Genomic DNA, 27867 nt, shown 5'->3' on the forward strand with positions numbered 1-27867 from the left:
TTGTAAATTGATTTCAGTGCTTTTATGCGAGTTTTATTGATCTTGAACATGTTTTGCATATACATATATAACTATGTGAATGCTTTGATCTCAGTACGAATATAATGGAGAGGAAAAAATCTAGTTTTTATATAACTGTTTTTTTTACAGTGGGGTTAATATGTTCATATACTGTTTTCTAGACCTTTATTTTTGTCCACCCACATTTTCAAATGTTTTGCGCCCCTAGGCAGTAGACGTGCACAGGAATCCACCACCGGGCCTTCTCCTAACTTCCGCGCCCCTTCGTAATGTAGGATTTCGTTTGTAAAACCATTAACTCCTTTGTATATTTTTAGTAGCTGCTCTGATATTTGGCTATAGTTGGAGAACAGAACTTTTGGATAGTTTGTTTACGTATACTGGCAGTTGGTTGTAAATATATTTGCTCGTTTTGATAGGTGAAATTTTGGGATTTGAACAAATTACAGGGAGACTCTGCCGAATTTTCGGTAGAAGTCCATGCAAATTTTGAAATTTAGTTTGTAACTAGAAGGGTAATAGGTCTTTTGTGCCCGACATTCGCCAAGTGTCGGACACACAGGGTCCTGCTCAAATTCCAAAGAGAATTTGGATCGGGTCCTGTCACATGGCGGTAGCACCACTGCTTCCTCCTTTCCTTCTCAACTAACCATAGCCGAGTTGAGTGCCCAGGTTGCTCAAGTAATGTAGATGCAGACTCAGACCTCGAACTCGATCCTAAATCAAGATCCTACCAAGACGACCCCGACCTTGACTCAAACGACGACCCCGAACTCGAATCAAACGACGACCTTGAACCCGAATTAGACAACGATTCTAACGACGATTACCTATGAAGCTTCCACTGCACAGATTAGCATAAAGTTGGATGGCACCAACTATGCCCTATGGTCCCAAGTTGTCGAGTTGTATATCTCTGGCAAAGACAAATTGGGATATATTAATGGCGATCTTCCACAACCTCCTTCAACCGCTCCAACGTTTCCTCGCTAGCACACTGAGAACTCTATTGTGAAGGGATGGCTCATCAATTCTCTAGAGCAGAGCTTGATTGGCAATTTCATTCATTTTTCAACAGCAAAAGCAGTATGGGATGCAATTGCCACAACTTACTATGATGGCACTGACACCTCTCAGGTTTATTATCTGAAACGACGAGTCTCCCGTATGCGACAAACTGGCGGCTCCATTGAAACCTATTACAATACTCTCCAAAGCTTATGGAGAGAGATTGATTTCCGTCATCCAAATATGATGGAGTATGAAAGTGATATCAAGCGCTATAATGATATTCTGCAGGAAGATCGAGTTTACATTTTTTTGGATGGCCTTGATGATCGTCTTGATAAGGCCCGAAGTGATGTTCTTCTCATGACTCCATTCCCTACTGTGGACCAAACTTATGCCTATGTTCGCCGTGAAGATGTTCGACAAGCAGTGATGATGGGTTCATCCGATCGAGCCACTGGTGCTGGCTTAGCGGCCAAGAGTGCCTCGATCAGGTCCCCCTACTCGTGCCGGACAGCCCCATAATTCTCTACTGCGGCCCACCTTCAGATCCAGTCATATGCTACTGCTGCTGGTGCGCCACTTCCTAAAACCATCCCACCTTCCCGTCCCAAGGCTCCGACTGATGAAAGTGGTTGCACGCACTGTGGCAACCTCAAACATACCCGTGACACCTGTTTTAAGCTAAATGGTTATCCTGATTGGTGGGAGGACCTCCGCGCTCATAAGCTCAAAGAAACTGCTAGTAATTCCGGTCGTGTTGCTCTTGTCTCTACCGAACCCCCATTAGCCTTGTTCCCGCAGGTAGACCCTCCTGATAGTCCCGCGCTTCCGAATGTCTCAGGTAACTGTGGTTATGCATTTCATACTTCTGATCTACGAGATACTACTGGTTGGATAATTGATTCTGGCGCCACTGATCATATGACCTTTGATCCGAATGATTTTTTGCACACCACTACACCCCGCCGCACAAGTATTGCCAATGCAAATGGAGTTACCTATCCTGTGACAGGGGCCGGCACTGTTGCCCTTTCACCTTCTCTGTCCCTTTCTAATACTCTACTCGTTCCATCTTTGTCCAATAAATTAATGTCTGTGAGGCAGGCAACTGAACAACTAAATTGTTGTGCACTAATTTATCCCAATTTTTGTTTACTACAGGATATTCTCACCAAGGAGATCATTGGGCGTGGTACTAAAAGAGGGGGGCTGTACTATGTGGATGACTTCAGTATGGGACGTGCCAATAGTGTAAAGCATCCGTCTGATGACAAGCACCAACAAATTTGGCTCTGGCACCGACGTTTGGGGCATCCATCTTTTGGTTATATGAGACACTTATTGCCCGAATTGTTTTCTGTATTTAAGGATTCAGATTTTAAATGTGACACTTGCATTCTAGCCAAGAGTCATAGAGCATCCTATCCTTTAAGTATGAATAAAAGTACTATTCCTTTTGCTTTAATTCATTCTGATGTTTGGGGACCCTCACCTATTTCTACTCATTCCGGTATTCGTTGGTTTGTCACATTCATAGATGATTGTACACGGATGACATGGCTTTATTTGATGAAAAATAAGAATGAAGTGTTTTCCCTATTCCAATCCTTTCACAAACAGATGGAAACACAGTTCAATGCTCGAATACAGATTCTTCGCTCTGACAACGGTGGAGAATTTGTTAATCATGATTTTCAGACTTACTTCCAGACACATGACATTATTCATGAGACAACTTGCCCCCAGACACCACAACAAAATGGTGTTGCCGAACGGAAGAATCGTCATCTCCTTGAAACAGCCCGTGCTCTTCTCATTGATGGCCATGTTCCTCGTCATCACTGGGATGATGCTGTCGTCACTGTTGTCCACCTTATCAACCGCATGCATCTGGGGTCTTGAACTTCAAAACTCCATTACAAGTGCTCGCGCAACACGGGCCTCTGCCCTCTGTTTTGGTGCTTACCCCTCGCATTTTTGGCTGTGTGGCCTTCGTTCATCTCCACAAAAATCAACGAAGCAAACTTGATCCATGTGCGCTTCGTTGTGTTTTTTTGGGTTATGCCACTCATCAGAAAGGCTACCGATGTTATCACCCTCCTACCCGGCGAACCTATGTCACTTTGGATGTCACCTTTCTAGAATCAGATATGTTCTTCTATGACCCAGCATCCAATTCTACTCTTCAGGGGGAGATACCGAGTGAAGAGCTCAATTGGAGCAGCTTGGAACATGAGGATATTCATCTATGCACGAAGATTGCTCTCGGCCAAGAAACAATAACAATCGATCGTCCCGAGTCTAGCACGTGCGAATGCTCTTTGCCAAACAACGATCGATCGCCTAACCCTTGCGAAGATGTTTTTGATTCGAGTCATACTCTTACAGACAACTCAGAACAACAAGATGAAGACCCCCCTCTCATTCAACAGTACCAACGGACCAATCTCCTGAGAATATCTTTGAGGTAAATACTCCTACTAGACTTGTGCATTTAGAGGATAAAACTATTGGATATCAATTACCTTTCAGGCAAAATCGTTGGAAGCCACCAAACCGTTATTCACCTGATATTGGCAAGACATCCAAGTATCCAATTGCAAATCATGTATCCATTGAGAAGCTGTCTGAACCACTCAAGGCTTTTGTGCATCAGTTGTCTGCTATCCATATTCCAACCAAGGTCTTTGAAGCATTGAAAGATCCTAAGTGGGTCCAAGCTATAAAAGAGGAGATGAAAGCTCTTGAGAAAAATCAGACTTGGACATTGGAGACTATACCACGAGGAAAAAAGACTATCGGATGTAGATGGGTGTTTACTATAAAACACAATGCAGATGGATCTATCGAGCGATACAAGGCAAGACTTGTGGCAAAAGGGTACACACAGACCTATGGTATAGACTATGAAGAAACTTTTGCACCAGTTGCAAAGTTAAACACCGTCAGAGTCTTATTGTCCCTTGCAGCTAATTTGGATTGGCCACTACATCAGTTTGATGTAAAGAATGCTTTTCTACATGGCGAACTCACGGAGGAGGTGTACATGGACATTCCTCCTGGATATAATACTACTCAGACTGGAACAGTTTGCAGGTTACGAAAAGCATTGTATGGATTGAAACAGTCACCACGCGCATGGTTTGGGACGGTTCACCATGGCAATGAAGAACAATGGTTTCAAACAGTGCAACTCAGATCATACTCTGTTCTTGAAACATCGGAAAGGGAAGGTAACAAGCATTAATAATCTATGTTGATGATATGATTATTACTGGGAATGATAAACAGGAAATATCACAGCTACAAGACTATTTGGCTACTGAGTTTGAGATGAAGGATCTAGGTGGACTCAAGTATTTCTTGGGAATTGAGGTGGCTCGATCGCAGCAAGGCATATTTCTATCTCAAAGGAAATATGTCTTGGACTTGTTGACGGACATAGGAATGCTAGATTGCAAACCTGCGGACACTCCTATTGTTCAGAATCATCATCTTGGAGAATATCCGGATCAAGTTCCAACTAACAAAGAAAGATACCAAAGGTTAGTGGGAAGATTGATCTATTTGTCACATACTCGACTAGACATTGCTTATGCGGTGAGAGTTATCAGTCAATTCATGCACTCTCCAAGTAAAGACCACATGAATGCAGTTCTTCGGATACTTAGATATTTGAAGTATGCACCTGGAAAATGACTTATGTTCTCAAAGCATGGTCATCTAAATATTGATAGTTATTCAGATGCAGATTGGGCAGGTAATATAACAGATAGAAAATCCACATCGGGTTACTTCACATTCGTGGGAGGTAATTTGGTGACATGGAGGAGCAAGAAACATAATGTAGTTGCTTTATCCAGTGCAGAAGCCGAGTTCAGAGGCATGACTAAAGGGATTTGTGAACTTCTTTGGTTAAGAAAGTTGCTTACTGAACTTGAGTATAAACCTACATCCACAATGAATCTCTTTTGTGACAACAAGGCTGCTATAGCTATTGCACATAATCCGGTTCAGCATGATCGTACTAAACATGTTGAGGTGGATCGACACTTCATCAAACAGAAGCTTGAGGCTAAAGTGTTTCAGTTTCCTTTTGTGAAATCCTAGGATCAATTGGCGGCTATTTTGACAAAGGCGATTTCTAGTAAAGCATTCCACAATTCACTGGATCAGTTGGGCATTAGTGACATCTATGCACCAACGTGAGGAGGAGTGTTGGTGTGACTTGTGGATATTGATTTACTTTCCTTACACACTAAGAATTCCTATTATAATTGTAATTGATATACTTTAATTCATGATTTCCTACTGTAAATAAATTTAGTTATTTATTATTTACTTGCCCATTCAGATTTCGTTGTATTATAAATATGACCTCCTACAAGGAAAAGAATACACAGAAAATTCCCACAAACAAATATTCTCTCATAGTTTTCATATTTTAACAGGATATGTTTTGATGATCACCCAGGAGATAAGCACTCTGTTTTCTTTATCTTGTTTATTTATTATTATTACTGTTCATCATGCTCAACATACCTATCCTTTCGTAGATCCTGAGTTCAACTGCATCTATTATGGCCCATCAGATAAGCAGTTCCTCAAGTATGCTTGGAAGGCCGACTCTTGTGACTTGCCCAGGTTTGATGGTTTGAATTTTATAAGGAGGTGGCAAGGGAAGAAGATAATGTTTGTGGGTGCAGATGCCCGAAGCTTTTCCCCAAAGATAGCCGCACATGCCCACCAAGTTAGATTCCAAATTGCTTTAGGTGTAGGTCACTCAAGTGTTGGCACCTACTTCATCTTTTTATCTCTAGTAGGGGTGGGCACTCAAACCGGCGAATCAGAAATCTGAGTCGAACCGCACTGAACCAACTGGAAAAAAATCGAGTTGACCAAAAAGTCAAAAATCGGTCAAAAACTGAACCAGACCGGTTCGGACCGATTTTGGATCCTGTTCCATGTCTTCAAAAACCAGACGGGGCCGAACCAAACTGGTCCAATTAAAAATATATATAATTTTAATATATATTTATATTTAATGCTATATTTTTAATTTCACAAAAAAAACTAATATTTATCCAAGTTCAATTTCAAAATATCTTTCTTTTCTAACTTTGATATTTATTTTTATATGAAATTGAATAATTTGTTAATTTTCAAGTAAAATAATAATATTTCAGTTGAGAATTGTATTAAAAAATAATTTTTATAATCCGGTTCAAAACCGAACCTGAACCGGACAGTTTTTGAAATTTTTTTTATTAAAACCAAACCGGATGAATAGTACAGGGTTTCTAATTTGAGGCAAAAATCAATCCAACCCGAACCGTGCCTCCCTAATCTCTAGCCTTTTGACAAAGTGGCATGTGCCATCATTTCCCCATTTGAAAAGCCCCCGTATGACAAATAAGGAAGCTAGCAAATAAGCTCGTTATCTTTTCAATTATTATTATTTTATACTATTTAATATCAATACTACTGGTGCATGTGTGTGCAGATTAGAGGATAAAAATATTCGATTTGGGGAGACAAGCATGCTATCTTCCACAAACGATAATAATATAATATAATATTATTTGATCGTGGTGTTGATAATAACCCACCAACAATTGCCTTTACTTTATATATACAGTGATTCTATTATTAGCATTAATGGACGGTTTCACCTTCTATATTTTTAGTAGTAGTTTTTATCCCCATAGCTATTTTATTTAATGTATGGTGTAAGTTCATTACCCATACAATTTATTTACTATATGATATATGTTTATTACCCATACGACAGTATTTATTTAAAAGTGTGGCTCGGGTTTATCGTCCACACAACTGCCTTTACTTTTATTTAAAAGTATGAAGTAGAATTAGTGCTCATACAAGCACATTTACTTTATTATTGTATGGTGTGGAATTAACTCCCATACAACAAGCAATTTACTTTATTGGACATTTACATTTATTTCAGGTATGGTGCGGGATTAACATCCATACAGCAAGCAATTTAATTTATGAATTTACTTTACCGCACATTTAATTTTATTTAAGGTATTGTGCGGGATTAACATCCATACAACAAGCAATTTAATTTATAAATTTATTTTACCGCACATTTACATTTATTTAAAGTATGGTGCGGGTTTATCGTCCATACCAGCAATTTATTTACAAGCAATTTATTTTATGGATTAATTATGCAGTATGATGAGTTTTTTTTATAGTATACTGATCAAGACCAGAAGTTCCTTGATCCTCATCATCCAACTACATCAGGACTTGAAGATCCTTGATGATGATAATGATATGAGAGCTGGCAGTCTCTCCGGCACTATATTTGTAAATAAGAGATCGAACTTGAAGATCCTTGATCTTTGACATGTAAATAAGTACCTAGAGTTCCTTGATAATGTAAAAGTACCGTATTGGTTAATACGCCGTACACATGAATAATAACTGTACTGGCAAATGTACTGTACGCATGAATAGACACATATTCATTACTTGATGAATAGTACCGTATATATGAATAGTGATGTGTACATAAATATTAACCATTTTAGATAAACCGTCACTATATACAAAAGGGAACATACAGTTCCTTAAACTCATGGGTGAGCAATTAAATGAGATGCCAGAAGTTCCTCAAAATATGGACAATTATGTAAGGGCTTGGAGCCCCGAAATATGTACAGAAAATTATAAAAATGTCTATACCATTAGAATATGTGATTTTGGCCCGAAGTTCAAAATCTGACAATATTGAGAACCTGAAAGTTCCAACAGTTAAATGGACAACCCTTGAGGTATTATTGCAAATTGTGGGAATTTAATAAAGTTCAATTATGTTATAATTGACACCTCAAGGAAGAAATATATTTTGTGAATTCTGGTTGTTAAGAATACACTATAAAATGGATAATATTAGGATAAACCTCAAAGGGTGAATTGAGGCTCCCACATATTTTGTTATATTATATGATCTGGGCCAAAAGCCCATGGATCCAAATATATGAGCGATCTCAAACCTGAAGTTTTGGATATATAGTAGTTAATGCTCTTCACTACTATATTGCGATATTATCATGATTTTTACTCAATTTATATTTCATGCCCATTTGAAAAAGGCAAATGAATTCTGAGGTCATGTTTAGCCCGGGCCAGAAGTTCCGGATTCACATGCATTGAAATATCTAATTTGAGAGATTTGATGTGGTTATTTGAACCTATAAGGCACAAGGTTCCAAACTGTCATTTTGAAAAGATGTAAAAGCCACAAGTGCAAGTTTAAGAATTTGCGCAATTATTATAACAGGAGAGAAGGCATACAATAGATAGATTTTTCCACCTGCAAGGAAAAGCAGGCTCTGCAAAATCTATAAAATTACATTATGTTCTGGAAGCCTCTGAAGGAAGATGACCGCACCTTTTAAGCTTAGCCATGAGACTCTCGTGGTCTCCTAGAATTCTTTCATTGGAAACTTGCAGCATGTCTAGCCTTCTCAGCGTAACAACGGAGTACGAACTCACCAGTTTCAACAAGGCATTATTTTCTTCATTAAGTTCCTCAACCTCCTGTTGAGACTCATGAAGCATTCTCTGAAGAGATTAATTTTCAGTGGTCAACTCCTGAACCTCGTTTGCTCTATCATGCAAATGATCAGCCATGCTAGAAACATAAGCAGCACTCTGAATGCTAAAAGCCATTGAGTCATAATAGCCTCTTCATCAGACCTCACTGATAACAGCATTTCATCCATTGGAGTAAGGAATTTCCTAGCTACTATGACAGCAGTCGCATCATTCATCATCACAGAATCATTAATCGTGAGATGACGATTTTGGGATACAAAGGATGGATGCCAGACTTTGGCGTCACGAGTTGTGTTGGGAGCAACATTTAAATCAACATGGTTTGGGTGAGAGGAAGAGGAAGCCATTTTAAGAAGGTTTCAAGGAAAGTTTTAAGAAAAGCTGAATTTTCAGAAAATGCAAGGAAATTGAGTTGAAATGCAGTTACTCCTATCAGGTCTTGCAGAGGCAATATCTATAAGCGGAAATATGGCAACGGTTTCTAGGATCCCAACATTATCTCGGATCCCCATATTCTTTTTTTTCTTTCCCAGATTATAGATCTTCACGCAGCCTCTATAAATGTTTGTCGGCACTTTCAGCGTTCTCAAGGATTATTTTCATCAAAGCGGATCTTGCTTTGCGGATTTCACGAAGCTACTTTTTCAAAAGCACCCAGAGAATCTTGCAAATTTCTGTGGTTAATATGAAATTCATTGGATATACCTATTCCTCATATTTGTGTATAAATATGTTACTAACGAAATTTTCTTTGCAGAAGAAATCCAGTTTTCTCCATGCCTAGTGATGCGATATCCACTTGTTTTTCCTATCAGTGAGCACTTAATGTGCTTGAGAAACGAGACTATCTCTGATCATCAATTTAGGAAGCGAGACTATCCCTGATCATGTTTCCGCTACATCAGGGAACTGTAAAGGCAACCACATGATCTAATCTCCTGAAGTTCTTCTAGACTAGGAGAAATGAGAGTTTGTTGTCTGCTCTCACCAACTTCCTTCCTTGATTGCTTACCTTATCCTACAATTAATATCACAATTTGTTTGCATTTTTTCTCTTTTTATAACTCTCTGTTCATAAGGGATTTTATTTCTTTAGAACGAACATCTGAAGAAATAATCCATGAAGTGATCCTAACTCTGAGGTTTATTTATTTTGACAGAGACAAAAGAGTTGTGATTTTTGTTCTTGCAGGATATAACTAGATCATCAAGCATTACACTATATTTGCTGAATCGATATGAGCTTGAATGATATTTGAGCAAGGTCTCTCCCACCTAAGGATGTAAGCAATACTTGTGTTATTTCATGTTTGTACTCTTATTTCGATATTTTGTACTACATCCTTAAAGGTAATCAAATAGGGAGATAAGGTCGTTCCAGAAGAGCGCCATGAATTATGACCATTCCAGAAGAATGGCTTGTATTATTCCGATATTACCTATGAATTATTAATGCAAATTTTACAAATTGCAAGTTGGATACATTGATAATACACTGCACAGATTAAAATTCCATAAGAACAAAACATGGGTATAGCAGTGATTAATATGAAGCACGCCTATTGCGTAGCAAATGATATGGATTGAAGTCCTGAAAAGGACAATCCTTTAACATGTCAATATTGATACGGTGCACGCCTAATGCGTAGTAGACATGTATGTATTAATCTGTGGCATCCCTGCAACATGACAGATATATGGGTTCTAAATGTTCCAACTCCCTAAATGGAGATTATCCACACCCTACTATAGAATAACACTCCATTGGAGGTTATGATCCACATTCTCATATAATTCATCTTATAAGAGATGTCTATCTGAAAAGAGACAAGAAAAGAAATACTTATAATTGATACATGCGCATGCACATGAGAATGATGAGATCATGAATTGATGAATGACAATTTTTTTATTTTTGGAGTAGCTACTCAAATCATCAATGGGCTGTGTTGATTGGAACCACGTTCTATTTTTAAATGTTGACAATATCATTAACCAAAATGGAAAAAGGCAATTCCATTATAGATGAGAATGAACGTGAAAGAACAAACCCATACTACGAACCCCAAAAGATGTTAATACTGAAAGTTATGCTTGGGTGTTCGGAATAAAAGGGAATATACCCACTTTGTATGACACAATGTTTTTGGCAGAAACAAGGAATGTTGGGTTTCTCCATATTTACAAATTCAATTGTGCCCCCTTACTGCACATTTACAGGGACCAACATGTTATCTTTAAGGGTTATTAAATGCACAGAGCATATTGCCATAAGCGATTCCTTAAAAGATATATAAATAGCTGGGTTAAAGCTATATAATGTGTCATAAAGTATAATCCCTTAAATAAAATCACTTAAGAATTGAAATTGCATGAAGCAAGTCTGTAGACATGTGCCTGAAGCACAAAATCTGTATTCAATACTAATATGCATAAATTGCCTCAGTGAGTACATTCTTGCAACATATTAAAACTCCTGAAGAAATATTTGTCTCAGCTTGAAGATCGAGCATTATGCCAACGAGATTTTTGCTTATACTAAGAAAGTATGGAAGCATTTTTATGTGGGTTAACCGTTTGGCACTTAAATATTTTTCCAGAAGTATACTGGACTGGACATTGTATTTTCTAGATAAATTTCAGCTCCATCATCACCACATTAGGTTGATGTAAGACATATATCTCTGTATAAAACCATATACGAGCATATTCTTTTCAAGTAAACTTACAAATAGTCCAAGTGTTGTTAGATATGCGGAATCTGAAAATTTCTATGATTTATATAGAGATAGCTTACTAGAAATTTATTTACTACGTGAATTGTTGGTGGCTACATCATTCATTCAATCCAAAATATTTTCCCTCCAAAAGCTAGTCATGAAGATTTCAGGGGGAGACATCCATCAGGGGGAGCATCCAAAACCAAAAGTATGTTACACCGATTGATGTACTCATCTTCCCTCCTTCAACTCTATACTTCACTAGGTTTTTCTCCAAGCAAAGTCTGATGAAGCAACCAACATATTATTTGTGGTCTCTAAGGGAGAGTGTTGTAAAGTATAAAGTAGTGGAGCCCACTTACTATTTGTTTGTAGACTTTGGTGCATGAGTTTATTGCACATTCACGAGTGTCATTCACCCTTGCCTATAAAAGGCTTCTCTCTTATGCAAATGAGCTACATTACGATCAAAGAAGGAAGATAGAGAGCCCTGAGAGATAGAAGATAAGGAAGAAAGAGGGTGAGTGAGTGGAGAGAAAGAGAGAGCATAAAGAAATTCTCCAAGAGAGAAAAATCAATGAGCCACATATATTGTAAAACACTAAAGTTGTAGCCTTATTACTTTACATAGTGGAAAAGTCACTGATGCTACTCTCTGAGGATGTAGGCATAGCCGAGCCTCGTTAAATGCTATGTCTCATCTACTTTACGTGCAGCTCAATGTTCTCGCATAATCCCGTTATTTTATAATAGGATGGAATTTTTGTTTGTATTGATAGTGGCATATGCGATTGGGACTCTAAATTTATATAAAGAAACCAATGATCATGCGAATTCCATCCAAAAATATCATAAACTAATGACCATAACAAAATACTTACATTAAACTATATTAAAAGTATGGGTGGTTAACCGCAAACTGACCGACTATTTGCTGTATGATGATTTTTGAAACCGCAAATCGACCGCTTTTTGCTATTTACCGCATTATGGTAAACCACAAAAAGCGGTCGGTTATTAGCGAATTAAAACCGCAAGTTTTTTATCGTATCATAAAAATCAAATCTTCCATATTTTAGGCCTAATTTTGATGCTTCTTTTGAAGCCTTTTGATTTCAAGCATACTTTAACCCAAAAATATAAATTCACAACCTCAACTTCTCAAGCATATATAAATTCACAACCTCCTCAACTTCTCAAGCATTCACAACCTAAAGAAAATTAAAGTTACAATTCCAAGCATTCCAATTAAAGTTAAACTTCTCAAGCATTCACAACCTCAATTTCTCAATAAATACAATTCCAAATCCTTTAAAGTTACAAACCAAAAGGAAAATGCAATGCAAAATGAATTAAAGTTACAACCCAAAGGAAAAATCTAATTCAAAGTTAATTAAAGTTACAAACTAAAAGGAAAATGCAATGCACCAATGTTACAAATTAAAGTTACAAACTCAAGTGTTGGTGGTGGTGAGTGGATTTGAAGGACTCCGTTGTGTTGTTTGAGCACCTATCTAAAAAATGCAATTTTTTTAAAATAAAAAAAATATAGTCGCGGTTTGTGGTAACCGCAAGTTTTGAAAATCAAATGCCGTAACCGCAACCGCAACAGCAAATGCGGTTCGGTTCTTCATACTGCAAATGCGGTTTGATTTCCTGCAATTGTGGTTCCATTGCAGTAAATTGTCGGTTGGTTTTTGCAGTTTTTCGATCTAAAATGTCACCCCTAATTAAAACAAGGTAGTATCGTAGGAAGGTGTATTTGAATGACCATGCCTCGTATGTAGGAATAATTACTCTTAATTATTAAAATGAAATGTTTAACAAAATATCGAAGTACATCGGAGGCCCCAAGAAAGAAATTTGACATCTTACACATCCTTATTAGAGAACACACAATTTTATCCAAATTTTGACAAATTCAGATATATTAGATTTTAATTGAGATGAAAATTAAAACAAACCTTATAGTCACAATTATTTTGGCTTCAAATATTCCCTACTAATTAATATACTCATTCACAACACAACAAGATAATAACACACATCACTTGAGCCCATTTGGAGAAACAAATGCAAGGAACTCATTGTCACCTTCAAGTTTAGCCAAGTCCTCTTCCTTCATGTTAATATATGCTTCTATTCCACCACCAGACTTGGCGTCCATGAAAACAACCAAGTTATTGAAAGTCAGGGGAGGTGCGCCGACCCAAGTGGGTTTTCCCCACCCAAAATCAGCTTCATACAGAGGAAATCTACACAGACTAGTGAAGCTCAGCGTCACCATCTCTCCCTTGAGGAAGTTCTCAGAGCTCTGTTTGATAGTTTGCCTCATCAATTCTCTACATCTTTTAGCAGCGATGTGGACCAGTTTGGGTTTTGTAGTGGTTTGTCCACCATGAAAAGCGATTCTCACGGATTGCTTGTGAATTGGATGTTGAACACATATTGGAAGCATTTTAATCAGAGTTGCCTGTTGGAATAGACTATGCCTTAATATATGATGATTGAAATCATCATGGAAGACAATCTTCTCTGTTGGTTGTGGATTGGATGTTTGAAAACATCGCCCGAAATATTTGAGTTGAGCCAAGTCTTGGAGAGATTTCTGACTTCGTTTATGATGATAGAAATCATCATAGCCAAGAATCTTCATGAATTGATCAAGAGCTGGATGCTAATTTATCCTCGGAAATACTTGAGCGAAGCCATGCCTTAGAGAGATCCTTGATTTTTTTTATGATGATAGAAGTCATCATAGCCAGGAAACCTTGGATTGATCGAAACCTAGAGCCTTGAGCAAACAAGAAAACTGTGCCATCGAACTATGATTTTACCTTGAGATGGCTCCTGCTTTCTCTAGTGTGCTTGTTGTCTTTTTTTTCTTCCTGCAACTGCTCTCTTCTCTCCTTCCCTTTTTTAATCACAGACATGGCTCTTTTATAGGCCCTGAGTCTTGAGGAGTTTGAGATTGAGTGAACTATCTCTTATTTAATTCAAACTTTTAATGACTTTTATAGAGTTTAAAAGTCTAGAGGTATTCAATTTAAACTTTTAAAGAGTATATAAAAGTCTAGTGGTATTCAATTGTGACTTTTAAAAAGTATTTAAAAGTTTAGTGGTATTCAAAAAGTTAATGACTTTTAAAAAACTTATTAAATGAATAACTTTTCTATACTTTTAAGGCTAATTGTTAAGAGCAAAAGTCTTGCCAATTTACTAGTGACTTTTATCAATTCCATAAAAGTATTTAAGAATTTGTCATCTCTATGAAAGTCACTCACTTCAAAAAAGTCTTTATAAGTATGAATTGGATACACCCCCTTAGTGTTTGACACAAACACTCTAAGTACAACCATTGCATCAAAAGAACTTTTATTCCTTTTAAACACATGTTGAATGAATTACTATTGTTGCATTCACTTTTAATACATTTCCACGCAGGTAGTCATCCCCCCCTTTTTTTTGGGTTAATTACACTTTAATACTCTGTGGTTACACCCTTAAGGTATGTTAGTCCCTACCTTTTTAATTTTTACAATAACATACCACGAACTATTAAATTTGCTATAATGTGGTTCCGCTGTTAGGGTTTTCATTAGATCTCTCTGCTAGTTCCCTACATGGCACTGTGGGTCCCATATTTTTATGATTTTTATTATTTTAAATTGATTAAAATATTTATATAAAAAAACCCAAAAAAAAAAATCTCTCTCTCTCTCTCTCTCTCTCACTGCATTCCCCATGACCACCATGAACCTAGAACCCCAGCCCCCATGAACCTAAAACCCATTCACCCCTGCAATTTTCTTTTCCCTCCACCCCCTGCGATTTTCTTCTCCCTCCACCCCCTACGATTCCCCCATGACCACCACGTCACCACAACCCAAGAGCCCAGAACCCAAAACCCCAGCCCCAATGAATCCAGAACCCATCCACCCTTGCAATTTTCTTCTCCCTCCCCCCCCCTGCAATTCCCCCATGACCACCACGAAGCCACAACCCAAGAACCCAGAACCCAAAACCCCAGCCTCTATGAACCCAGAACCCATCCACCCCTGCGATTTTCTTCTCCCTCCACCCATGCGATTCTCTCTCTCTCTCTCTCTCTCTCTCTCTCTCTCTCTCAATTTGATTATAAGGCTCAGACTTGCTTCGCACAATGTTCCTTCACAGCCTTACGCTTTAATTTCAACATAAGTTATAGATTTCACAAATCAAGCTCAATCCACACACTCAACCCTAGAACCGCTGGAGAACCCGATGCAGCAATTCACCTGGCTATACTTGAAAATCCAAATATCAAGTGAACTATACCTTCTAAAATCAGGAACATAGAAAAAGAGAAAATGCAAGTATCACCATACCCATGACAAAAACACAAAACACCTTTAATTGGAACACCTTGTTTTGGCATCCAGCTTTTATAGAAAATTTGCAATCCCCTCGAATTCTGGTTAGCGATCGAATTTAGCTCTTTATTTACACCTTCAATTGGTGGTCTTTTCTTGGCTGAAACCATTAAGTGAGTTCCTCCGAGGACGAAAAATGTGGGCTTTGGATGAAGATAGTTGATTGGGTTTTGGAATTGAAGAGGAAACAAAGGAAGCTTAAGAGGTTGGTATCTCAGACCCTGATGAAAATAGAGCGGCACCCTGAGTCTGTACAACAACGCCGCGGCCGGTGGTTCTCATACCTGAAGAAAATCGCAGGAGGTGAAGCAAGAAGAAAACCGTACGGGAAGGAGGGAGAAGAAATCACAAAGGGTGGGGGAAGAAGAAAATCAACCCGTGGGGAGGAGAAGAAAAATCACAGGGAGGATGGGTTCTGTGGGTTTTGGGTTTGTGGTGGTTGGAGGGTGGTGGTCATGGGGGAATGCAGGAGAGAGAGAGAGAGAGAGAGAGGGGAGAGAGAGAGAGAGAGAGAGATTTATTTTTAATTTTTTAATTTTTTTGGCTTTTAATATTTTTTCGTATTTTAATTAATTTAAAATTAACAAAAATTAAAAAAATGCGGGATTCACAGTGCCACGTAAGCAACTAAAGGAGATATCTGACTGAACTCTAACAGCGAAATCACATTGTAACAAATTTAAAAGTCCAGGGTATGTTATTGTAAAAATTAAAAAGATAGGGACTAACATGCCTTAAGGGTGTAACCACAGGATACTAAAGTGTAATTAACCCTTTTTTTCTTTCTTGTACCTTATTTATTTATTTAATAAAAATTATCATTTTAACATGACCTATCCAAAATCACTCCAAAATGACTAATTTGTTCAGAAGTGATTTTGAGAGGATTAAAAAAATCATGTATGGGGAGAACCAAGTGATTATTAGTCTATCCAAAATCACTCCAATAACAAAACTGAATATATATATATATATATATATTTAATCAAATAAGCTAAATAGTTAAACACAATAAACTTATTTGAAGTGAAATGTTTAATAAGATGTCAAAGTATCCCGAAGGCCATCAAAAAGAAAATTAACATCTTACACATCTTCATTGGAGATACCATTTTTATTTTTTGTTGTATTCATTGGAGATACTCTAAATTTTGAAAAATTCAGATATACTCAAATTTAACTGAGATGAAAATTAAAAACAAACCTTATGGTCACAATTAATTTGACTTGAAATATTCTCTAGTAATGAGAAAGCAAAAGAAAACCAACAGGAGTAGGGCACTGGCAGGCAGACACATCCTTTCACTTGAGCTTATGTGGAGAGACAAATGCAAGCAACTCATTGTCACCTTCAAGTTTAGCCAAGTCCTCTTCCTTCACGTTAATGTATGCTTCTATCTATTCCACCACCAGACTTGGCGTCCATGAAAACAACCAAGTTATTTCAAGGGGAAATACCACAAAATACAGTCAAGGCACTTCTCCAAACACCATCCTGGACATTTTGGGAATACTATCTATAAATATATACTTATTGGCCTTACGATTTTTTCTCACTTTTTCTTCTCTCTCAGCGCTCTCTCTGTATCACTCTCTCTCTCTCTCGCACAAAGTCCATTGTCGAGAACCAACATCTGGGCAGATTTGTCCCTTTAGCCACGAATGGAAGCTATCAGAAAGCAAGCGACCAGGCTTCGCGAACGGGTCGCTAGGCAACAACAGGTGCTTTCATACCAATCCTAATTCCACCAGATCCAATTTCATTTAATCGCTTTCAGTATCTGCACTCTATTCTGATTCCGTATTTGATATTTCATATTTTGACCAATTTCCCCTTGATTTAGCTCGACTTTCTTTTCCCTTGTCCTGTTTATTTTCTTGGTGAAATTCGCAATCTTGTTCTGCCTGTAATGCTTTATTTTCGTTGGGTTTGTGATTTTCAATCCAACTCAACGCATTTCCTTTTCAAAGTCATAAACTTTTTTATGAATTTTGTTGATTGACATTTGATGTGCTACCCAAAAGAGAGGCGATATTAATTGTATTCTTGCGCGTTCTTGGAATCTGTTTATGGAAGATTGCAAATAGAATACATGGATAGAACAAAGAAATATATTTGTTGGTCCATAATGCCTTAAAAAATTAGAGCCTACAGTGTGTGTTATGGCTACAGGTCAGGCTTGTTCATCCAATGAAAAGTAAATGTTGCTATTAAGTTTTACATAGATATGCTCCCTTAAAAGAAATGGACAATCAGTTAGATTAAGGTATGGTTTCACTCAATAAATTCAATAGAAATTAGCCATTTGAGAAGTTTTGCCAACAAATGTGTTGAGAGATTTCAGTTTCTGCTGTAACTTTGTTCTCATGTCACATTTTCTGTTCCTGTAGTCATATTCATATACATGCCTTGAAAAGTTTATGGTACATCTTCAACTACATCCCATCAAGTTGAAGCTATTTAAAGAATTTGATGTTGTGGGTATTTGGTTTACTCACCTGTTTTGGTTCATATTCTTATGAAATTGAATTTTTAAAGATCCTTAATTAGATTTTTTTTCTTTCTTTCTCTTTTCATATGTCAGGAGGACTTCAATGAACTCACTTAAACTGATAAGGTCTCTAGTCTGAAAAACATAGTTGGTTATTTACTGTGAATAAGTTGTGTATCTGTTATGGATGTAATTTTGTTTTCCCTTTTCTCCATTTTAAAAGAACTCTTTGCCAAGTTAAAGGTGAAACCAGAAGAACCAAGTATTCTAAAAGTTGCTGTTGTACATTATACAAATGTTCTTTGGTGAGTCTTTTTAATAAGGGTAGGATTTTGAAGGTGGACATTTATTAGCTGTAGGTGAAGTCATTGCTTGCAGTTGGCTTGTACTTAGCAGCATGCAATAGTCATCTTCTTAAGTTGTCTGAGAAGTGGAACTTATTTGGGCCTTTGAAATTCAAATTGTTTTTTTACTGCTTGTTTATTTCCATTTTATTGCTTTTTTATTGTCATTCTATTGCCATTTTATTGCTTTGTGGTGGACAGTTAACTTCACTTTTAATAATGGTGAACTCTCTTCCTTCTCAATAAATTTTTTCACTATTAACTTCACTTTGATACGGAGATTATATTCTACAACATCAAATGGAAACTCTCATTCAGCAAACACATGATGATGCTAACTCTCATTCAATTTAAAGACGTGCAAGTGGATTTTCCTTGACATTACCAATTGGGGAGCTAAGCAATGCCGTGAACTCTTTGTTATGTTCGAACTTGGCCATGTCTTCCTCTTTCAAGCTAAAATAAGACTCAATTCCATCACCATTTCTGGTGTCCATGAAGACTATTTGATTACTGATACGCATAGCAGTCATGCTCACCCATGTAGGCCTTCCCCAACCAAAATCTGCATCGTACACAGGAAACTTGCATACACTAGAAAAAGTCAATGTGACCAGCTCTCCTTTTGCAGCCTTCTCCGTTCTTTTCTTCATGAAATCCAGATGTTCTTGATACCCCTCCTGGAATTTCCTCATATAATTATTGTCAATCTTCTCAATTTCCTCCATCACCTGCCTCACCGATCCATGATGCTTCTCACCGGTAGGCAGAGTTGGAGTTGCCATGGCAGCCCTGTAATAATTTCCAAAAGTATGCTGAGGCAGAGGTGGCTTGAACCTGGAACGAAGATCCATGATATTAACAACTGCGTACAACGTTTGAGGTCTTTCCCTAGGCCTTGACAAAACAAAGATGTCCCATAAAAAAGCAGACAAGGCCTCAACTTTTGATGGCCGTTTCTGGGTTTTTGAGACCTTGATGCTCTGTTCATATCTTGATCTCAAAGCCTCAACCTTTGACGCATCAAACACAAACATCTTGGTTTTGATCTCATGCTTGTTGGTGATAGGAACCCCTAAATACCCATCCATATTTCTTGGTGGGAAAATTGAAGCTGTAGAAAAATCTGGACCCACAATAGAATTTTTGTTCCCCGGTCCGCAATTAGAAGCAGCTGCCCAATTGTTCACAAATGTAAAACATGAGAGGCCGTCTGCAATTCTGTGTGAGATGCATAACCCAACAGCAATTCCTCCACATTCAAACACATTGAGCTGGACACCAAGGGCTGTTTCTGTGACTTCATCCAGCTTGAATGGCAGCAGTTTGTGGAGCTCAGAGAGGCAGGGGTTGGTGATGACATCAGAGAGCAGATGGGTTTTGACTTTAACTTCAGAAAATGGGATGCCTTGGTCTTTGCAGTGAACAAAAAGGTTGTTTCTGACTCTCCCAGCAAAAGGGTAATATTGGGTCAAGACTTTGGATAGAGAAGTCTTGAGGAGGTTGGAGATTTGATTGATGTTTGTGGAGCCATTGAATTCATAGAAGTAGAGAAAAGGAACATAGGCATGGGGTGCTAATTGATCCAGAAAGGAGAGCTGGTGGTGGTGGAGATGGTGAGGGGTTGGAGAAGATGGTTTGATTGTCTCTTTGGTGATTACTTCAACTTCAATCTCCATCCTGATCTTCTTTGCTACAGAACTTATGATCGATCTGTTTTGCTTTTGCTAATTAAATTATGCAAAGTTGGAATCCTTCACAGATAATCACTTTTGTTTCTTCCCATTTTAAAATTTTTGGAATAAGGTCTTTGCATTTCTCGGTGGAATAAGATAATCCAACTTGGTGGAAATGTTTGTTTGTTTTGAGAAAACTTGGATGCAATTTTTGTTTGTATTGATAGTGGCATATGATATTGGGACTCATTTATATAAAGAAACCAATGATCATGCGAATTCCGACCAAAAATATCATAAACTAATGACCACAACAAAGTACTTAGATTAAACTGTATTAAAACAAGGTATTATTGTAGGAAGGTGGATTCGAATGGCCATGCCTCGAATGTAGGAATAATTACTCTTAACTATTAAAATGAAATGTTTAACAAAATATCAAAGTACATCGGAGGTCCCAAGAAAGAAATTTTACATTTTACACATCTTTATTAAAGAACACACAATTTTATCCAAATTTTGACAAATTCAGATATATTAGATTTTAATTGAGATGAAAATTAAAACAAACCTTATAGTCACAATTATTTTGATTTCACATATTCCCTACTAATTAATTAATATACTCATTCACAACACAACAATATAATAACACACATCACTTGAGCCCATGTGGAGAAACAAATGCAAGGAACTCATTGTCACCTTCAAGTTTAGCCAAGTCCTCTTCCTTCATGTTAATATATGCTTCTATTCCACCACCAGACTTGGCGTCCATGAAAACAACCAAGTTATTGAAAGTCAGGGGAGGTGAGCCAACCCAAGTGGGTTTTCCCCACCCAAAATCAGCTTCATACAGAGGAAATCTACACAGACTAGTGAAGCTCAGCGTCACCATCTCTCCCTTGAAGAAGTTCTCAGAGCTCTGTTTGATGAAATCCAAGTGCTCACTGCCCTGCTGCAGTTTGCTGACGTAGTGTTTGTCGATTTGTCTCACTTGGTCCCTCACCTGCCTCACGAGGCCATAGCACTCCTCCCCTGTTTGCAGCGATGGGATTGTCATTGCAATTCTGTAGAGATTTCCAAATGAGTGTTCAGGCAGAGGAGGGTCAATTCTTGTACGTAGGTTGACTGCATGAACAATGGCATACAGCCTCTCGGGTGCCGGTTCTGACTTCACTTCAGTGCTTGCCACAACGCGGCTCCATATGAAGGCTGACAAAGCTTCCACACGAGAAGGGGGTTTTTGGTAGCTTTCTAAGCTTTGGCTGCAATTATCAATACTATATTTTGCTTTAAGAGCCTCTATCTTTGAAGCATCAAAGATAAATCTCTTTGTTACAACATTCTGCTTTGTGATACCAGTCCTTGGATTAAACCCGGATATGTTTCTTGGTGGGAAGAGTGTGGCTGATACAAATTGGGGGCACACTATATGTTCATCTTCTTGTCTGGAAATGGCTGCCCAACTTTTGATGAACATGAAAAGTGACAAAGCATCTGCAATCTTGTGGGAAACGCAAGCACCAAGAGCTATGCCACCACAGTCAAAGATGTTGAGTTGGACACCAAGGGAAAGATCAGCAACTTCATGTACTTGAAATGGAATGAATTTGTTGAGTTCACTTGGAATTGGGTTTTGGATGACATGAGAGAGTTGACAATTAACTCGAGTTTCCAAGTATGGTATGCCCTCATCATTGCAATCAATGAACAAGTTGCCATGGGCTCGTCCGGCTAGTGGGTAGAATAGAGTTAAGACATCGGAGAGGGATTTCTTGAGCTGATTGGATATATCAACAATATTGAATTTTGTATCGGGCTCTGAGGAATAGAATATGACCAAAGGATTATGGACCGGGGGAGATATCTGGTCAAGAAAGGAGAGGTGGTATGTGCGAAGGTGATCAGGAGTTGGTGAAGATGGTTTGATAATCTCTTTGGAGATTACTTCAACTTCAACCTTCATGATCGTCTGCTTAAGTTCAAGTATACTTGGTAACAAAACAATGAGGGTTTGTTTGGCTGTGATTGTGATTGTCTGTGGTTTTGTGTTGCTCTTCAAGGAGACTTATATAGAGCTAGAGCAACTGCATGCTAAGGGGACAGGTAATTTTAGAAAATTAACTTATATGTTGTCTAATGGTTGCAGCAAAAACATAATTGGCTCACGGGAATGACATTATTTCCACAACAACATGCTATGTTTTGTTTAACTTAAAGCATGTTGAATTACAGGAATCATGATCTCACACTTGTGGAGCATAACATCACACCATGTTTGTTCATTTTCTTAAGCATCATTAAAGTCTTTAGCTTTTTGTTTTCTTAATCTGAGGATTAGCTTGCGTGGATTTTCCAGTGATATTATGATAGTGATATTGGATGGTGTAGTCTCTGTGTTGAAGTGTCTCGTTTTTAGCAAACAGTAGAATACATACATGATTAGTATCTTTAGTCCAACATGGTTTTTCTTGCAGAAATGCATATATGTTGCGTGTGAAGTAAAGGTGAGCTAGAGACCATGCTAACAAGAAAGGGCATAGTACCTGAGAAGATTAAAGAAATTCAATCCATGCATTTAGACCACTTTTTACACTATAATAACACAAGAAAATGTGGCGTACTTGGGCCCCAAGAGCTCTTGATTGTTGATGCTGGCTTTTTTAATTGTTGATGAGTGTTTGTGCTTTGGACTTTCTATTTTTCAGAGTAGCAGGAAAATTTGACTTGCTTTTATTTGTGGGTTTTCCCCTACAACAGTTAATAAACATGATTTATTTTATTTGTTGTAATTGTGGTATTAGAAATGTTTATCGATAAGATATCACCTTCAAATTTTGTACCAAATCACACATTCATACAAGAATCATAGTTCACCCATAACAGACGCATTTTCCTTACAGTTCAGCAACCACTTAGAGAAACACAAGCCAAGAACTCGGTATCACATTCAAATTTAGCCATCACTTCCTCCTCCAAACTAATGTATGCCTCAATTCCATCAGCCTCTTTGGTGTCCATGAAAACCACCAGGTTCTTGAATGTCAATGGCGGCGAGCTCACCCACACAGGCCTCCCCCAACCAAAATCATTATCATACACAGGAAATCTGCAAAAACTACTGAAGCTAAATGTATCCACCTCTCCTCTGATAACATTATCACTACTTTCTTGGAGAACACTCAAGTGCTCATTGCCCTGTTGTAGTCTTTTGATATAGTCATTGTTGATCTTGTTTATTTCATCTCGCACCTTCATGATCACTGCGCCATAATTGCATTCTTCCCCACTACTTAATAAGAATGGAGCTGTCATGGCACCACGGTAAAAATTTCCGAAACAATGTTGTGGCAGTGGTGGATCAAACCTCGGTCGCAGGTTCACAGAATGAAGCACTATGTAGTGCTTCTCATCATGTCCTGCATCATCCTTTGTGGTGGCCACAAATCGACTCCATATGAAAGCAGATAAGGCCTCAACGCGTGAGGGTCCTTTTTTGTTTTCCAAACTCAAAACTCGAGAGTTAAAACCTGAACTGTCCTTCCCTTTATATTTGGTTTTGAGACTCTCTATCTTAGAGGCGTCAAACACAAACCTCTTTGTTACTCTGTTCTTTGTGATGCCAATGCCTGCATCATATCCAATATTGAACTCCTTTGGAGGGAAGAGTGCTGCTGAAACAAACTCTGGAAGTTCTATTCGGGGTTGATCTCCCAGGGCTGTGGCAGCCCAAGTTTTACTGAACATGAAATGAGACAATCCATCTGCAATCTTGTGAGAAATACATTGACCAATAGCAAATCCTCCGCATTCAAATATGTTGAGCTGAACCCCTAGAGCAAGTTCATTGGCAATATCGTCTAGCTCCAATGGGATGAACTTCTTGAGTTCATCAGGAATTGGATTGTTGAGAAAATCAGAAAGTGAGCACTTGACTTGTGCTTCAACATAGGGAACGCCCTCATCATTGCAATCAACAAAATGGTTTTGTTTGAAGACTCGACCGGCTAGCGGGTAGAAAAGGGTTAAGACGTCGGCCAAGGACTTTTTGAGATGGCTGGATATTTCAGTGATTTTGGGCTGTGTCTCGCCATTGAATTCATAGAAGAGGACAAAAGGGTTATAGACTGGGGGAGCTAATTGATCAAGAAAAGAGAGCTGCAAATAGCGAAGATGGTCAGGGGTTGGAGATGATGGCTTGATAATCTTCTTGGAGATCACTTCAACCTCAACCTTCATCTTAATTCTCTCTCTCCTATTTGATCAGAATTTGTTTTGATTGTGCCTGTAGGGACCGAAGTAGTTTTTGAAAAGAAAGACAGAAGTAGTTTGTTCAATTATTATTAGGAGGTCAAAGTTTGATTGCTGTCAATTGTGTGGTGTTGAAGGGATGGTGATGGAAAGTAAAAACTTATAATTATTATATTAACGTTCAAAAGTCTAGGCATTTTCATACATAATATAATAGCAGGGGAAGGTTTATATATAGACAAGACAAATTAGCATTCAAAGTCTAAGTTTTCCTACTTTCAACCCAAAAGAAAAGTCTTACATTAACATTAATAAACAGTAATACAGCAACGTTATCTTAAAATTAAATTTTATTATATCAACTCTTTAAATAAATAACTAAAAGTTTATTGGATCAGCCAAATTTATTGTTACACCCCTAATTGTTTTGTACCCACTTGAGATAATTTAATAGATTAATTTCATAACACGTATCGTCAGTTGAAATAGTACAAATCGATATAAAAAAACGAATATTTCGTGAGCCTCTATAGTGTCAACCTAAAATAGAAGGTTCTTCAAGGTCTCCCCCATTTATGTCTCTCCCCAACCAAAATCATTATAATACAGAGGAAATCTGCAATAACTATATAATGTAACCACCTCTCCTTCCGTAAAACTACAAGCAAAATTTGTTGATGAGACTAGTAGCGACTATTTGATCAAGTAATAACAGTACTTTGTCGAATTAATACCAACATAGGGAATTAATTCTCTTAATTTTGCGCTCGAATCAGTTGGAGATGCATAGGCAACGAACTCTTCCAAATTTAGCCATGACTTCCTCCAATTTAAGAGCATTCGCAATGGTTATTCAACAATTTAGTTCAATTTATTGAACTTTTTTGACAGCTATCAACTGAACTGGAGTTTCACTTGTAGTGGTGCAGTTCAATAGCTTATAAATTAAAAATTATATATTTTTAAATGATTGAATAAAATAAAATGAATAAATTTAATTACAATAAGAATTAAAAAATTAAAGTGGTTTCAAAGAGATCTTTAAAGAGAGACTAATTTTAAATATATATATATATATATAACAAAATTAATAACAAAATTTTCTTTGGTTGGTGACAATATTATGTTAACACTTTTTTATGAAAAAATAGAAGTTGAGATTAAATGAGAACACACAAGAACACCTCTTTTTCAGGTTATTGTAAAAAGTAAAGTTGTCCATGTGTCAATAAGAGAGATGCTGTAGAGTTATTATGGTGTGCTAGTTTATTGAAATGAATTTCATTTCATAATTCATTTTATTGACATCTGAAATGAATTATTGATCACTGAAATGAATTATTAATCTCTGTAATGAATTATTGATCACTGAAATGAAATACTAATCTCTGAAATGAATTATTGATCACTGAAATGAAATATTAATCTATGAAATGAACTGAACTTTACCACTGCAAGTCAAATGTTCAATTTATTGAAATAAAATTGAAATGACCCTCACCATTGTAGATGTTCTAACACACACTTGTATTCTTCCATCATCCTCTTTGGTGTCCATGAAAACTACAAGGTCCTTGTAGGTCAGTCCCCCAACCAAAATCATTATCAATTTAGGGCTCTTTTAGTAGATCGAACTATACTGACTAATTTTTATTGGATAATATCAATATGTTTCGGAGAAGACTGACTATTTATCCATAAAATTATAAGACATTTGGTATTATTTTAAATAAATAATCTAATTAAATTATACTTTGTTTAGTGCTCCGTCCGACTATTTTTGTTTTAATTGTTTGGAAAGATTCATATGACCTTTGTTTTTTTTTTCTTTTGTCTTTGCCAAGATCTAAAAGATAAAATTACATGAACTAATAACGCATTTATTGCTGTTTGGCTGCGCCTCCCTCCTCCCAGACCTTTTATCTAATGTTTTAGATTGCTTTTCGTTCTCCCATTATGTTTGGACTTCTCTGTAACTATATTTTTTTTGGGTATGACGTCTTTGCCTTTTCCCTTAATTGAAATCAAAGTTTCTGACCACAAAAAAAAACAAAAAAAAAACAAACAAACTAGTGTAATGCATGAATATTGAAGAAAAACTCATAATTTAATTTTCGCAAAATATATAAAGAAAGAGAAGATGAAGACAAAAGAAGAGAAAAGAAGCAAGAAGAAGCATATTGGAGAGACTAAGAGAGAGAGGGAGAGATGAATATATGGGGAAGAGAAGAATAACCTATGGAGAATATAGTAAAGAAGAACCTTAAGGAGAAGACAATGAAAAGAGCGTACAAAGCCTGTTTTCTTTTTCATTAGCCTTATAATTAAGCGTGTATTATCTAAATAGAAAAGTTGATAGCGGTCCAAAAATCCAACCAATAGTTGGGTCTAGTCCTCGAATTATTGTTTATTGATACAAGTCCTTTGATTAGTTTGCCACGTACACTACTACAAAAAGTGAAAAAGACGACCAGAAAACAACGACGGTCCAAGTGAAAACCGTCGTGGTTTTTAAAAAGACGACGGTTCTAAAAACACCGTCGTGTTATACCTCCTTAGACAACTAAAAATGGAGATTCAAATGGCTGTTCAAAAACAACGACGTACCTAATTAAACAACCGACGTCTATTTGAAACAGATTTCCGCAGTGTAAAATCAAAACCAACAAAGAACGGCAGAAGTTATGAATCGACCGACGTAGAAAGTAAAGACGACGATTTCAATAAAAGCAGCCGTTTTTACTCATAAAATAACACGACGAGGTTTTCGTATAAGACGCCGTATAATTACAAACAAATCCACGGCTTTAAAATACAAAATATCGCCGTATTAAAATAATTTACAACGGCGGAAAATATAAATATATCGACGTCATTCTCGTATAGTTCTACGACGTTATCTTTAAATCTTTAACGTCGGATTTATTCATTTTATACGTCGTAACTTTAATTTAAACCGTCGTCTTAATAAGAATTTTTGTTTACAATTTTTTTCTTTGATTTTCTTATCCTACGTAGGTAGATCTACTTAATGACAAGAATTGAAATAACCACGACGGTTTATATAGAAAACCGCCGACATAATCAGATTTTTCTGGGATCCCAAGGGTTACGAAATCTTACCAGACGAACTCTGTTCCACATCATAATCTTAACAGATGACACAGATTTGAAATCAGAGAGACAATTATTTCGAAGTTGATAAAATCCACGTCGGTTGTATTAAACTTAACGACGTTTAACAAAATAATCTACGTCGGCAATTATAAATCTACCTTAATATAAACGACGAGAAAAGCATTGACAATGTCTTCATCTTATCTCCCAGCAACTTCTGATTCGATTGC

The 27867-nt window shown here is 37.2% G+C and overlaps 3 protein-coding genes across 3 annotated transcripts; all 3 read right to left on the reverse strand.

The window, feature by feature from the left end:
- Positions 1-18894: 18894 nt before the first annotated feature.
- Positions 18895-20338, reverse strand: LOC117636609 (stemmadenine O-acetyltransferase-like). Its single transcript, XM_034371192.1, has one exon. It carries the CDS (start codon positions 20267-20269, stop codon positions 18941-18943), a length of 1329 nt encoding a protein of 442 aa, XP_034227083.1. The 5' UTR covers positions 20270-20338; the 3' UTR covers positions 18895-18940.
- A 586-nt stretch (positions 20339-20924) lies between these two features.
- Positions 20925-22235, reverse strand: LOC117616448 (stemmadenine O-acetyltransferase-like). Its single transcript, XM_034345779.1, has one exon. The coding sequence runs from the start codon at positions 22233-22235 to the stop codon at positions 20925-20927; it is 1311 nt and encodes a 436-aa protein (XP_034201670.1).
- Positions 22236-23124: 889 nt separating this feature from the next.
- Positions 23125-24541, reverse strand: LOC117615182 (stemmadenine O-acetyltransferase-like). The gene has a single exon (XM_034344214.1). The coding sequence runs from the start codon at positions 24506-24508 to the stop codon at positions 23174-23176; it is 1335 nt and encodes a 444-aa protein (XP_034200105.1). The 5' UTR covers positions 24509-24541; the 3' UTR covers positions 23125-23173.
- Between the last annotated feature and the right edge of the window lie 3326 nt (positions 24542-27867).

The sequence above is a fragment of the Prunus dulcis genome, chromosome 1 (genome assembly GCF_902201215.1).
Source record: "Prunus dulcis chromosome 1, ALMONDv2, whole genome shotgun sequence".
NCBI lineage: Eukaryota > Viridiplantae > Streptophyta > Magnoliopsida > Rosales > Rosaceae > Prunus > Prunus dulcis.

Excerpts from the sequence above, each read along its gene's own strand:
- LOC117616448 (XM_034345779.1), bottom strand. The coding sequence starts at position 22,235 with ATGAAGGTTGAAGTTGAAGTAATCTCCAAAGAGATTATCAAACCATCT.
- LOC117615182 (XM_034344214.1), bottom strand. The coding sequence starts at position 24,508 with ATGAAGGTTGAGGTTGAAGTGATCTCCAAGAAGATTATCAAGCCATCA.
- LOC117636609 (XM_034371192.1), bottom strand. The coding sequence starts at position 20,269 with ATGGAGATTGAAGTTGAAGTAATCACCAAAGAGACAATCAAACCATCT.